The sequence below is a fragment of the Mesoplodon mirus genome (genome assembly GCF_964341445.2).
Source record: "Mesoplodon mirus genome assembly, chromosome: 12".
Taxonomy (NCBI): domain Eukaryota; kingdom Metazoa; phylum Chordata; class Mammalia; order Artiodactyla; family Ziphiidae; genus Mesoplodon; species Mesoplodon mirus.
Window position 1 is genome coordinate 68,800,486 of NC_138988.1, and position 15,697 is coordinate 68,816,182.

Sequence of the window (15,697 nt, forward strand, 5' to 3'; positions counted from 1 at the left end):
CTTGGATAAGTAATTTAAACTTGGTAACCCTTAGTTTCCTGAGCCATAAAAAGAAGATAATATCTTCCTTATAGTATTACTGTGAGGAACAAATGACATAAAATAATTATGTAAAGCATCAATCCCATTGTTGCCCTTGTCATTTTTTTTTCCTGAGGGCAGACACCAAGTCCTATTTACCATTGTATTCCCTGGTACCTAGGTTGCCCGCTCACAGTTTTAAAAAATTGAACAGAATTTCCAATGTATTTAATCATCATTAGATTTTACTGAGAACTGGTAGGATATGAGATTAGTTCAATCTGGTTGCATCAAAGTAGCCTCTGTTTTGTATGTTGGGGGCTAGCCAATATCATTGACTCTTTGCTGTATTCCCTATTGAAGAACATGAGGAAATAAACAATGCTCTTCAAAAGCCTTCTCATGAGCCAAGAAACTGTGGTATGCAGCCTTTCTTAGCTAAAGTGATTCATCTGGTCAAGGTTAAAGAAACTATAATTCCCTAACAGAAGCAAGAGTGATGCCCCATAGTCACTGGTAGGAATCATAATGTAAATTAATTGCAAGTCCTTAAGAACTCCATATGCCAGACTACTTGAAGAAGGCTTTCTACTCAGAGTGATGAAGTAATGTTGCTCAAGGACACCCATTCAGTCTAAGTAGGTGAAGACAGAAGGAATGCTCACATCCTGAGCACTGAACCCCAGAGAGAGGCTAGGAAAGCAGAGGTATCTCTTGTCCCATCCTTGAGAGTTAATCAGACAGGTATGGAGGTTGAGAAGCTTCATAATGTGCTGTGAGAAAGATGCATGAGTCTCTCTGGTATCCAGTGAATCCAGCAGTTTACTTGGGTAAGGGGATTGGCTCGACCATGGGAGGAGAGTCAAAGGCTGAACAGAAAAGAATGGGGTTGTCCTAGCCCTTGTCCTTTAGAACCTCTGTGTTCTAAAATGAACTTGAGCCCATGACCCAGATTTGGCTGTGGCCAGAGACTGTTAGCAGAGAATATTGTTTAAAAAAATTAATAAATAGAAAATAATTAACTCCCAAAAGGGGGAGTTCTCACACACTGTGACCATTGCAGAGCCCAACAGGAAGAAGAAAGACTCCTCTTCTTTCCTGGCAAAGGACTCAGCCAATGAAAAGCCATAGACTTTTTGTTTACCATGGCTCCCCCAACTCCAATTTTATTTTTTCCTTTATAAAAACTTCTTCCCTTGATGTGGGAGGACTTGCATGTGACTCGCCATGGTTGCAGACCCCAAATTGCAATTCTTTGCTGATCCCAAACAAACCCATCCTTGCTGGAGAACTAACTGGCACTCTGTTTTGGTCAATGATACCAATCAGGCTATGTAGTCAGAGGCTAAGAGGAGTTAACGGGAAGGGAAAAGTAGTCTTGAAAAGTGGAATTACCAACCTATAGGGAATCATATCAATGAGCATCTTGCTGTTTTCTGTGTCCACGTTTATCTTGTTTGCAAATGCAGCGAACCCAAGAATCTGTAGGGGTTTAAAAAGAAAAGGAATGTGATCATCTAAACATTATGCATTGCTTCCAAGAGCAGAGGTGCCCATAGCCTCTGGCAGCACAGGGAATGCAATACGCGGCAGTCCCTATACATGAAGGTTGGAGAAAGAGGCAGTGCCAGTTCAGTGGAACAACAAAGGCAGAAGTCCTCCCCGACTCTTTTGGTTCCCTGAACTCTTTTTAGCACTGTAACCAGAATGAAAAACAACTTCAGGCTTGGTCTCTGACATAGTAATAGGAAAAAAGGGTTGCCCTAGACTTCTCTTTCCTCACCAACTTTAAATATCTGGATCAAGTATAAACATGTTTTCAGATTATAGCTGTAACCAAGGCCTCAGTTTTAAAAGTTTTAAAATCTAGGTACATTGTCCCAATACAAGTAAGCCCTCTGGGGGGTTGTTGAGGTATATTGATAATCATTAATAACCATTAATAAGATGGAGCAGCATTTGATAGCACACACGAAAAACTGCTTTAGCAAAGCAATTACTTGCTTTCTTTTTTCTCCTTTCATTTCCTTCTGAAATGCCAAGTCTCCCTTCCATTTCTAATGTCTGTTAGAGGGAAAACAGACAAGCTAGCAGCTGTTACACCTTATAAAGACCTCACACCGGGCTTCCCTGGTGGCGCAGTGGTTGAGGATCTGCCTGCCAATGCAGGGGACACGGGTTCGAGCCCTGGTCTGGGAGGATCCCACATGCCGCGGAGCAGCTAGGCCCGTGGGCCACAACTGCTGAACCTGCGCGTCTGGAGCCTGTGCTCCGCAACGGGAGAGGCCGCGATGGTGAGAGGCCCGCGCACCGCGATGCAGAGTGGCCCCCGCTCGCCACAACTAGAGAGGGCCCTCGCACAGAAACGAACACCCAACACAGCAAAAATTTAAAAATTAATTAATTAATTATTTTTTTTTAAAAAGTGGGTGGCGTCTTTAAAAAAAAAAAAAAAGACCTCACACCAAAGCAAATTAAAGCAGAGACAAGAGAACTCAATGCCCATTTTAAAATAATAATATATAGTTGCTTTACCCCATTATCCCTACTAACACATAAATCTTTTCCCAGCATCTACTCTAAGAGTTCAGCCAGACACTGAGCAGGATAGCTGTTGGTTTACCTGTGATGCTGTGTTCAGATGACAACCCCTAGGAAGCCTACAGATCAGAATGGAAGGAAGATCTGGATCAACAGAAAAGTTGTAATCTTTCTATAGTTAAGGGACAAGAAGTGTGGCAAGTGGCCAAGAAACTCTTTCATTTCCAGTATAAAGGTTACACTTGCTCATTAAGGAAAATAGAGAAAATATGAAAAATTTAAAAGCAGAAATAAATCACCCAAAGATAACTACTATTGATGCTTTTTTTGGTGTTTGCTATACAGCTTAAATATACACATATACAAATACACACATACACATACATTAATTATGAACATACGGTATGTACAATTTCTTATATCTATGAAACTCTTGAATTATTTGTCAGTTTATTTTACCTGGATCCCAAATATTGCCTTGAAATTTTCCCTTAATATTTGAGACTACCATCTAAAGGAGAGATTGGTGGGTATGAGCAGTTTCCTCCAGCACATCCTTTTTTTTTTTTTTTTGGCTGCGTTGGGTCTTCGTTGCTGCCCGTGGCCTTCCTCTAGTTGCGGTGAGCGGGGGCTACTCTTTGTTGCGGTGCGCAGGCTTCTCATTGTAGTGGCTTCTTTTGTTGTGGAGCATGGCCTTTAGGCACGCAGGCTTCAGTAGTTGTGGCATCTGGGCTCAGTAGTTGTGGCTCGTGGGCTCTAGAGTGCAGGCTCCGTAGTTGTGGTGCACGGGCTTAGTTGCCCCACAGCATGTGGGACCTTCCCCGACCAGGGCTTGAACCCGTGTCTTCTGCATTGGCAGGTGGATTCTTAACCACTGTGCCACCAGGGAAGCCCATCTCCAGCATATCTTAACAGTAGTTTCTTATGGGGTGTTGTGAAAAGCTTTTCACCCGCTACACCATAGCAGCTCTCATCCTCCCTCTCCTACTTTCCTCATTTCCAAGGGAAACATGGAGGTCTTTTTCCAATTCTAAACTACATCACTAATCCCTGCTATATAGTAGAAAATGTTCCCAATCACTTGACTTGACATGTGTATAAGTAGTGTATTGCAGGCTTCAATAACCTTTGAGGATAAATCAGGTCACAAAAAAGTTTAATGCCTAATCTGCAATAATTCTAAGTCTCCACCTACATTTGTTGCTGGACCTCAGTCTATTTCTCCACTTCACTTCATGGTGCATCCTAATTATTTATAGCATTCCCCAAAGGAGTGTCTTAACTGTGGCTCACAAACCAATCTGTCAGCCATAGTCAACCCACAGCATCCTCTATACTCTTACTCCTCTCCTTTCCTAATAACCCAGGTTAATGTTATTGCCTTTGAGGTTGCTTAAAGGAACATCACTATGATCCCTGCTGCTGATGTCTCTTAAAAGAGGGTTGATTTGTGATAACATGGATGGACCTTGAGGGCATTATGCTAAGTGAAATAAGCTAGACAGAGAAAGACAAATACTGCATGGTATCACTTATACATGGAATCTAAAACAAAAACAGAAACAAAAAACAAAACAGTCACGCTCATAGAAACAGAGAGTAGAAAAGCGGTTGCCAGGGACTGAGGGATGGGGGAATTGAGAAAGGTTGGTAAAACAGTGCAAACTTTCATCTACAAGATGAATAAGGTCTGAGGATCTAATGTAAAACACGGTGACTATAGTTGATAACATTTTATTATATACTTAAAAATTGCCAAGAGAGTAGAACTTAAATGTTCTCACCCCCCCCCAAAAAAAAAAGATAAATGTATGGGGTATGGATGTGTTAATTAACTAGATGGGGGAAATCCTTTCACAATGTATATCTGTATCAAATCACCATGATGCACACTTTAAATATCTTATAATTTTATACCTGAATAAAGCTGGAATCAAAGAGAGACACAGAAACAGAGATAGAAACAGAGAGAGTGCGCTGATGCCTGCGTCACAGATGCCATCTGCTGGTGACTCCAAAGCCTCAGCTTCCTAAGAAGCCAGAGCTGTACTTGGTTCCAAGAGAAGGAGAGGTTGCCTCTGACTCCACTCCCCAAACTCCATATGCACATTGTCCCCTGGGTTCTAGGGCCCCACTATTTGTATACAGTGTTTTGGAAGGTCTTTTGTAAAAGCAGCCATTCAGCTTTTGGCCTTTATGAATTGATAGCTTTTAAACTACTCCAAGGAAGAAAGGATATGCACCTCCACAAGAAGTAGACAACAGTTATGAGACAGAGCTTGGTCTCAGTTTCCAAAGCAATTCCTATACTCTTTCAATCATGAAGAGTATGGACCTGGATTAGTTAGCATAGAATATGTTATACTGTGGCAATATACAAACCATAAGATCTTAGTTTCCTAGCACTTGAAAGTTATTTTTTTACCCACACAAAGTCCACTGTGGGTCAGTGTCTCTTCAGGACAGCTTCTTTGCAAATAGTGCCTTGGGGATCCAGGCTAAATTCTACCTGGAGACTCTATCACCTCAACATATAGCCCCTATGATTACCAGCAGGGGAAGAAGGAACATTGGAAACTCATGCCTATTCGCCTATGCTTTGGCCCCAAAGTTGCATGGTCCCGCCTAATTACAAGGGCAGCTGGGAAATATAGGGGAGCACATGGTGAACTTTAATTATCTCTATCACAGAACACTTCTTAAAGGGAAAATAATGCTCAAGGACACCCAAAGATTTATTGATCCTTGTAAGAGAAATGCTGACTCCAAAAACCTGAGCTTTATTTATAAAAATCTCTTTAGTATTGTAAAAATGTTAACTGCAAAAGATAAATTTTATCAGATTTCTTTTTCTTTTTCTTTTTTGGCCGTGCCACGCGGCTTGTGGGATCTTAGTTCCCTGGACCAGGGATTGAACCCACACCCTCCTCAGTGAAAGTGTGGAGTCCTAACCAGTGGACCACCAGGGAATTCTCCCAGATTTCCTAAAACTAACAAGAAATGTTATCTTTAGACAACATTTTTTAATATTCTCGAAAAGAAAGAAAACAATCACATTTATTTAGTTTAACATTTCCCCGATCTAAAGATAAAGATGTTAAAAAAACCTAGGACATATACATGAACACACACCTTCCCCAGCAGCCCCACCTCCCCGAACCCAGCTCTGCCACTTAATGACATGGATTAGTTTTCATTTAACATCTCATCTCCCTCAATTTCTTTACTGTAGCATAGGGAGAATGAAAGGAGGCTGAATAGCAGTGTGGTTGCTGCTATATTAAAATAGAAATGAAACCTCTACATAAAAGAATACAGAAATTCATCAACCCTGAGTATAGGCCTGTCATGTATTTGTTTGAAAGAGGAAAGGTGCGAAAGTACAGGTGAAAGTACAGGAATATCAATTGTAGTTGACTTTGGATAGTGCAGCTATAGGAATTTCTTTTCCTCCTTCCTTTTTTTTCTTTCTGTTTTTCAAAATTGCTAGAATTCCCTGGCGGACCAGTGGTTAGGACTCCATGCTTCCATTGCTGGGGGCCTGCGTTTGATTCCTGGTCAGGGAACTAAGATCCCACAAGCCACGTGGCATGGCCAAACAAAAAATTGCTAGAATGAGCCTGTATTACTGTCATAATGGGAAAAAAAACCAATTTTTCAAATAGTATGAAAAAGAGGCAGTAGATAAAAGTCCTTTGAAAAATAAGCATGTTTAAAAAATATAAGCTAACTAAATGTATGTATTCAGCTTTGTCACAATTCAACATACATTTTAAAAATATTATTTTTACAATTCTCCTATGAACATTTCCCTTCCGAGGTTACTTACTTTAAATTTAATTTAAAAAAATATGTACTTTAAATGATCTGAACCATGAGTTTGGAATATCAAAACACTTACCAGAAACATCCCACTTACACCAAAAGATAGATCATCCAGACAGAAAATTAATAAGGAAACATAAGCCTTAAATGACACATTAGACCAGACGGACTTAACTGATATTTATAGGACATTCCATCCAAAAGCAGCAGAATACACTTTCTTCTCAAGTGTACATGGAACATTCTCTAGGATAGATCACATCTTGGGTCACAAATCAAGACTCAGTAAATTTAAGAAAATTGAAATCATATCAACCATCTTTTCCAGCCACAACACTATGAGATTAGAAATCAGTTATGGAAAAAAAAACTGTAAAGAACACAAACACATGGAGGCTAAACAATATGCTACTAAATAACCAATGGATCATGGAAGAAATCAAAGAGGAAATCAAAAAATACCTAGAAAAAAATGACAATGAAAACACGATGACCCAAAACATATGGGATGCAGCAAAAGAAATTCTAAGAGGGAAGTTTATGGTAATAAAATCCTACCTCAAGAAACAAGAAAAATCTCAAATAAACAACCTAACCTTACACCTAAAGCAACTAGAAAAAGAAGAACAAACAAAACCCAAAGTTAGTAGAAGGAAAGAAATCATAAAGACCAGAGCAGAAAGAAATGAAATAGAAATGAAGAAAACAATAGCAAAGATCAATGAAACTAAAAGCTGGTTCTTTGAGAAGATAAACAAAATTGATAAGCCTTTAGCCAGACTCAACAAGAAAAAAAAGGGAGAGGACTCAAATCAATAAAAATTAGAAATGAAAAAGGAAAAGTAACAACTGACACTGCAGAAATACAAAGGATCATAAGAGACTACTACAAGCAACTCTATGCCAATAAAATGGACAACCTGGAAGAAATGGACAAATTCTTAGAAAGGTACAACCTTCCAAGACTGAACCAGGAAGAAATAGAAAATATGAACAGACCAATCACAAGTAATGAAATTGAAACTGTGATTAAAAATCTTCCAACAAATAAAAGTCCAGGACCAGATGGCTTCACAGGTGAATTCTATCAAGCATTTAGAGAAAAACTAACACCTATCCTTCTCAAACTTTTCCAAAAAAATTGCAGAGGGAGGAACACTCCCAAGCTCATTCTATGAGGCCATCATCACCCTGATACCAAAACCAGACAAAGATATCACAAAAAAAGAAAACTACAGGCCAATATCACTGATGAACATAGACGCAAAAATCTTCAACAAAATACAAGCAAACAGAATCCAACAGCACATTAAAAGGATCATACACCATGATCAAGTCAGATTTATTCCAGGGATGTAAGGATTCTTCAATATACACAAATCAATCAATGTGGTACACCACATTAACAAACTGAAGAATAAAATCCATATGATCATCTCAATAGATGCAGAAGAAGCTTTTGACAAAATTCAACACCCATTTATGATAAAAACTCTCCAGAAAGTGGGCATAGAGGGAACCTACCTCAATATAATAAAGGCCATGTATGACAAGTGCACAGCTAACATCACTCTCAATGGTGAAAAACTGAAAGCATTTCCTCTAAGATCAGGAACAAGACAAGGATGTCCACTCTCGCCACTATTATTCAACATAGTGTTGGAAGTCCTACCCATGGCAATCAGAGAAAAAAAAGAAATAAAAGGAATCCAAATTGGAAAAGAAGAAGTAAAACTGTCACTGCTTGCAGATGACTTGATACTATACACAGCAAATCCTCAAGAGGTCACCAGAAAACTACTAGAACTTATCAGTGAATCTGGTAAAGTTGCAGGATACAAAATCAACACACAGAAATCTCTTGCATTCCTATATACTAACAATGAAAGATCAGAAAGAGAAATTAAGGAAACAATCCCATTTACCACCACAACAAAAAGAATAATACCTAGGAATAAACCTACCTAAGGAGACAAAAGACCTGTACTCAGAAAACTATAGGATACTGATTAAAGAAATCAAAGACAATACAAATGGATGGAGAAACATACCATGTTCTTGGATTGGAAGGATCAATATTGTGAAAATGACTATACTACCCAAAGCAATCTACACGTTCAATGCAATCCCTATCAAATTACCAATGGCAATTTTCCAGAATTAGAACAAAAATTTTTACAATTTGTATGGAAACACTAAAGACCCCAAATAGCCAAAGCAATCTTGAGGGAAAAAAACGGAGCTGGAGGAATCAGACTCCCTGAATTCAGACTATACTACAAAGCTACAGTAATCAAGACAATATGGTGCTGGCACAAAAACAGAAATATAGATCAATGGAACAGGATAGAAAGCCCAGAGATAAACCCATGCACCTTCAGTCACCTAATCTATGACAAAGGCGGCAAGAATATACAATGGAAAAAAGACAGTCTCTTCAATAAGTGGTGCTGGGAAAACTGGCCAGCTATATGTAAAAGAATGACATTACCCTAACACCATACACAAAAATAAACTCAAAATGGATCAAAGACCTAAATGTAAGGCTGGACACTATAAAACTCTTAGAGGAAAATATAAGCAGAACACTCTTTGACATATTTGTCAAATGTCAAAACACAATTTGACATAAATTGCTGCAAGATTTTTTGACCCACCTCCTAGAGTAATGAAAATAAAACCAAAAATAAACAAATGGGACCTAATGAAACTTAAAAGCTTTTGCACAGAAAAGGAAACGATAAACAAAACAAAAAGACAACCAAGAGGATGGGAGAAAATATTTGCAAACAAAGCAACCATCAAGGGATTAATCTCCAAAATATACAAACAGCTCATGCAGCTCAATATCAAAAAAAACCAAACAACTCAATGAAAAGATGGGCAGAAGACCTATATAGACATTTCTCCAAAGAAGACATACAGATGGCCAACAAACACATGAAAACATGCTCAACATCACTGATCGTTAGAGAAATGCAAATCAAAACTACAGTGAGGTATCACCTCATACTGGTCAGAATGGCCATCATCAAAAAATCTACAGATGATAAATGCTGGAGAGGATGTGGAGAAAAGGGAACCCTCCTACACTGTTGGTGGGAATGTAAACTGGTACAACCACTATGGAGAACAGTATGGAGGTTCCTCAAAAAACTAAAAATAGAATTACCATATGATCCAGCAATCCCACTCCTGGGCATATACCCGGAGAAAACCATAATTCAAAAAGATACATGTACCCCAATGATCATTGCAGCACTATTTACAATAGGCAGGACGTGGAAGCAACCTAAATGTCCATCCACAGAGGAATGGATAAAGAAGATGTGATACCTATATACAATGGAATATTACTCAGCCATAAAAAGGAATGAAATAGTGCCATTTGCAGAGACGTGGATAGACCTAGAGATTATCATACTAAGGGAAGTAAATCAGAAAGAGAAAAACAAATATGGTATATTAACACATACGTGGAATCTAGAAAAATGGTACAGATGAACCAGTTTTCAAAGCAGAAATAGACACAGATGTAGAGAACAAACTTATGGATACCAACGGGGGAAGGGGGTGGGATGAATTGGGAGGTTGGGATTGACTTATATACACTACTATGTATAAAATAGACAACTAATGAAAATTTACTGTATAGCACAGGGAACTCTACTCAGTGCTCTGTGGTGACCTAAATGGGAAGGAAATCTAAAAAAGAGGGGATATATGTATATGCATAACTGATTCACTTTGCTGTACAGCAGAAACTAACACAACATTGTAAAGCAGCTATACTCCAATAAAAAGCAAAACAAAACAAAACAAAATGAAAACACCTACCAGAAAAATTTCCATGGGAAACTTGATGGGGTACTGATTGTAGGAAATTCTGATACTTTTGTTGATTCTCAGAGCAGCAATAGCAGTTAGAAATAGTAAGATGCTGGTGGAATTAGCTTTGGGGAGACCTATACAGTAGTTAATTATGTTCTGAAAGAAAACAAAATTACAGAGGCTTAGAAAGGGATGTAATAATTGTCTAAATCTAGAAAATGACGCTTTTTCTAAATTAGTTCAAAAGGAAGTCCCTAGGCAGTGTTGCTGGGCACAGAGGTCTTTATGAGCATTACTAGAACAGTGAGAGCAAGTAGGTGGATACATATTTTTTTTAATTGAAAACAGTATATTAAAAGACTATAATGTCCAGTAAGAAGATAATACACTTTCTATGTTTCAGTGTAGTGGAAAGGACCCAGGAGTTCTGTTTATTAGCCTATTCTTTATCAATTTTCCCAGACCATGTATGTTTAGCTTGGCTCCCAGGCCATTCTTGCATTCAGGGACTACTTTGCATTTTATATTCTGTATATATTATATTTTAGGATATATGTCTTTCAGGAGGCATGTAATGGGAAGAAGTATGATAATACAGTATCTCAAAGACCAAATTTTAATATAAATCATGTTGGTTTAAAAGGCTGGGGTGAAATGGTTAATGCAACTAGGAACATGGTCCAACTGGCACCTGCAGTTAATCAAGACTGTAAATCTAGAAGAGGTGAAATTATTTCTAGGACTCTCTTGACCCAGCTGCCTATGCAGGAGTCTATCCACTCGGGTCTACTTCTTTTTGGAGGCAAGGGGAGGGGCAATTGTAAGTCTAGGTGAGGGTAGAAATTACTCACATAGAAGAAGGAGATGGGACCAGAATGGAAACTAATCATAATCCCGAAGATGCAGGTCAACTGGGACAGCATAATGTGTAGTGCCGTGGCAGCCAGGTAAGCACTGATTGCAGCCTCCGGAATATAAGTGATAATGAAGCCAAAACCTAACATGCCCATTGATAGCTGTAGGGGGTTAAGATGGAAAAGAAAACCAGGGTGAGGAGGAATGTCATCAAACCAGCAATGTCACCAATTAGGCAGACTCCAGAGGGGTTCCAACAAAAAAGTTAAGTTAGGCCCCTTTGATAACTCTTGTTCCTCTTTCCCTAATCAACTGAAATTGATGAGCTAAGGTAGGTCCTTGGTGTTTATTCAGAGGTTTCCTACAGACATGAGACCACACTCCTTTCTTCACGAGTTCATAAGCTTAAGTTCTTACTCTAGAAATCTACTGACCTTGTTGATGTGGGGTTAACAGTGACAAAGTGATCAGAACAAGACCTTGCCTTTTCAAAGCCCTTTTCACTAGAAGCTTTGATAGCCCTCTTCATGAGAGGTTAATATCCCTGTGAGGAATGCAGCTTTTCGCAAAGAAAAACATTAAAACAAACTGGGTTCCAGCTTAAACTTTTTGGCCTTTGACATTTATCTTTACAAAGAATGATTAAACTGAATTTATGTCTTCAGGATTATATATATAATACATGTATGATATAGCATTTTACATGTACACATGCATATATATGTAAATATATTTTTAAAATGTTTTTTAATAAACAAGCAAAGCATCTAAAAGGATAGATGCCAAACTATTAACAGAAGTTACCTTTGGAGAATGGGATTAAAAGTTTGGGGCAATATTTGTAATTTATACACTTTTTTATTATTTGAGATTTTTTGCAATATACATGTTCATCTTTTATAATTTAAAAAATTGTAAAATTATGGATGGGGGTGAGCCCCAACCCTCTTAAGAGGGTAGGTTAAGAAAAATGACACAGCCCAATGAAGAAGATGGGGAAAGAAAAACAAAAGTCATGAAGTCTTCTATTGTCACTGCTTCATCTTCCACTGCAGTAGGAACTCTCAGAAAACAAACTTGGAAGAATAAATCTATTAGCTTTAAAAGCTTTTTGTTTCAAAGCTTTCAGTTAGCTGGGCAGTTTGTCTCCCTTAATGTCCTGTCATTATTGCCCAATATGCTCCTTTACTCTAGTCAGGCCAATCTGCTTCCTGTCATTGGTGTGACTGGCTGATTTTTACTTCTGTGCTTATGTCCAAACCCCTCTGCCATCTCTTTGCCAATCCATGTTTATCATCTCTTTCAAAAGTTCAATGAAACTTCTCTTCTTCAGGAGGTGTGGTGCAAACAGCATGAATCCTGGGGATGGAGAACTTGGCTTCAATGCTGGCTCTACCACTCACAGCCTGAGTGAGTTTGGGCAAGTTTATTAAACTCTCCGAACCTCGGTCTCCTCACCTATAGAATGAATAATACCCAACACGCAGTGTTTTGTATGGATTACACTACATAATTCACATAAAACACTTAGCTCAAATCTGAAAATAGTGACAGATGCAAATATGTACCATTCTTTCTTCATGCCATCCCTTCCTTCCACCTTTTAAATGGCAAATATCTATAATTAACCATAGAACTCTTCCTTACCCAGCTGTGATGTGGCATCAGAATCTGGTGTTAATGTAATTTTCTAGGCATCAATTGTCAGTCAGAATTGGTCTGTGACGTGAAACCTATCTGCCATCCTTATTGAAAACAAGTACAGACAGTTCCCAAATTACAATGGTTCTAACATTTTTTTCAACTTTACGATGGTGCAAAAGCATATGCATTCAGTAGAAACCGTACTTTGAATTTTGATTTTTTTTTTCTGGGCTAGCCATATGCAGTATGATACTCTGTCGTAATGCTGGGCAGTGGCAGTGAGCGACAGCTCCCTGTCAGCCAAACAATCATGAGGGTAAACAATTGATACACTTATAACTCTTCTGTACTCAGACAGCCATTCTGTTTTTCACCTTTAGTACAGTATTCAACAAATTACATGAGATATTCAATATTTTATTATAAAATAGATAATGTGTTAGATGATTTTGCCCAAGTGTAGTCTAATGTAAGTGTTCTGAGCACGTTTAAGGTAGGCCAGGCTAAGCTATGATGTTTGGTAGGCTAGGTGTATTAAATGTATTTTCGACTTACAGTATTTTCAACTTACCATGGGTTTATCAGTATGTAACCCCATCATAAACTGAGGAAGTTCTGTACTAAATGTTTGGTGAATGAAGGAAAGGCTCAATAAATGGTTGTTTCCTTCCCAGACAACTCCATCCCAGCTAAAATTTATCCCTTCACTTCACATTCTTTTTTTTTTTTTTTGGCCACACTGCGCATCATGTGGTATCTTAATTCCCCAACCAGAGATTGAACCCATGCCCTCTGCAGTGGAAGCGTGGACTCTTAACCAATGGACTGCCAGGGAAGTCCCCACTTCATATTCTTTTGACAACAAACTCTTCACTTTTATTAACACTAGTTTTCACTTTAAGGTTATCTAGTGCACAGATTCTAGAGGTAGACAAACTGAGCCTGAATCCCAGTTTGGAATCGTACTGGTTATGTGACCTTGGGCAATTCACTTAACCTCTTTCTACATTTATTTCTTTAAAATAAGTACCAGAATAATACCTACCCTCATACAGGGGGCTGTTGTGAGGATCAAATGAGATAAAACATGTAAAGTGCTTTGAATATTGACAGCACATAGCAATAAATGTTAGATATTAGTATCTAGTTCAGACTTCTTTTTTTAAATTTAAACTTTTTATTTTAAATAATTGTAGATTGACATGAAATTGTAAAAAAGCAACACACAAAGATCCAGTTTACCCAGTTACCCCAATGATAACATCCTGCACAACTATAGTATTGATACAATGCCACAACTAGGATACTGACATCAATACAACCAAGTTACAAAATAATTCCATCAGCACAAAGATCCCTCTTGTTGTCCTTTAATAGACTCTCACCTCTCATCTCTACCTCCAATCTCCATCCTCTGACCTCTACCCATCTTTAATCCCTGGCAACAACTAATCTATTCTCCATTTCTATAATTTTGTCACTTCAAGAATTTTACATAAATGGGATCATCAGTATGTAAACTTTCCAATTTTACATAAATGGGATCATCAGTATGTAAACTTTCCAATTTCATTCATTTTTGCTCTTTATTATTTCCTTCCTTCTGCTTATTTTGGGTTTAATTTGCTCTTATTTTTCTAGGTTTTGAAGAGGGAGCTTGTATTATTAATTTGAGACATTTTCTTTATTCTACTGTATGCATTTTAGTGCTATAAATTTCCTTTTCAGCACTGCTTTAGCTGTGTTCCAAAAATTTTAGTATGTTTTATTTTCATTTACTTCAAGGTATTTTTCTTTTAAGATTTAATTTTATTTATTTTTGGCTGTGTTGGGTCTTCATTGCTGCGCGCGGGCTTTCTCTAGTTGTGGCGAGTGGGGGCTATTCTTCATTGTGGTGCGCGGGCTTCTCATTGTGGTGGCTTTTCTTGTTACGGAGCATGGGTTCTAGGCGCATGGGCTTCAGTAGTTGCAGCACGTGGGCTCAGTAGTTGTGGCTCGTCAGCCCTAGAGCACAGGCTCAGTAGTTGTGGCACATGGGCTTAGTTGCTCCACAGCATGTGGGATCTTCCTGGACCAGGGATTGAACCCGTGTCCCCTGCATTGGCAGGCAGATTCTTATCCACTGCGCCACCAGGGAAGTCCCTACTTCAATGTATTTTTTAAAAACTTCCCTTGAGATTTCCTACCTGACTTATGGATTATTTAGAAGTATGCTGTTTAGTAGTATCCAGATATTTGGAGACTTTCCTGTTAACTTTTTGTTATTGAGTTCTAGTTTGATTCCACTGTGGTCAGAGAACATACTGTTTGATTTCAATTCTTTTAAATTTATTGAGGTTTGTTTTATAGCTCAGGATACAGTCTATCTTGCTGTATGTTCCATGGGTTGTTGAAAAGAATGTGTATTCTGCTGTTATTGGTGGGAGTATTCTGTAAATGTCTCAAATCCTATTGATGTTGTTGATATTTTGAATTTTATTATATGCTTGCTGATTTTCTGTCTAGTTGTCCAATCAAATGTTGAGCGAGGGGTGTTGAAGTCTCCAACTGTAATTGTGGATTTGTCTATTTCTCCTTTCCAGTTATATCAGTTTTTGCTTCACATATTTTGTAGCTCTGTTGTTTGGTGCATACGTATGTAGGATTGCTATGTCTTCTTGGTAGACTGATACTTTTATCATTATATAATGTCCCTCTCTACCTCTGGTAATTTTCTTGGCTCTGAAGTCTATTTTATCTGATATTAATATAGTCAATCCTGCTTTCCTTTGATTAATATTTGCATAATCTATCTTTCCATTTTTTTACTTTCAACCTGTCTATATTATTATATTTGATGTTTCTTGTAGACAGCATATTTCTAAATATGTCAGTCTCTAACTTTAATGTAAATGTCAATACGTTAGGGCTTAAGTCTGCCATTTTTCTGTTTGTTTTTTCTGTTTTTCAACTCTTTATTTTTCCTGATTTCCTTGGTTAC

The 15,697-nt window shown here is 38.1% G+C and overlaps 1 protein-coding gene across 1 annotated transcript in view; it reads right to left on the bottom strand.

Annotated features, from left to right (window-relative positions):
• Positions 1–15,697, bottom strand: part of SLC26A8 (solute carrier family 26 member 8) — a gene marked incomplete at its 3' end in the record, with an annotated part of 69,581 nt that overhangs the window by 24,345 nt on the left and 29,539 nt on the right. Inside the window, exons 7-9 of the mRNA XM_082639024.1 lie at positions 11,070–11,234; positions 10,225–10,374; positions 1,421–1,503 (exon numbers count right to left, since the gene is read on the bottom strand). Of these exons, the coding sequence (XP_082495150.1) occupies positions 1,421–1,503; positions 10,225–10,374; positions 11,070–11,234 (398 nt within the window). The remainder of the gene's footprint in view (positions 1–1,420; positions 1,504–10,224; positions 10,375–11,069; positions 11,235–15,697) is intronic.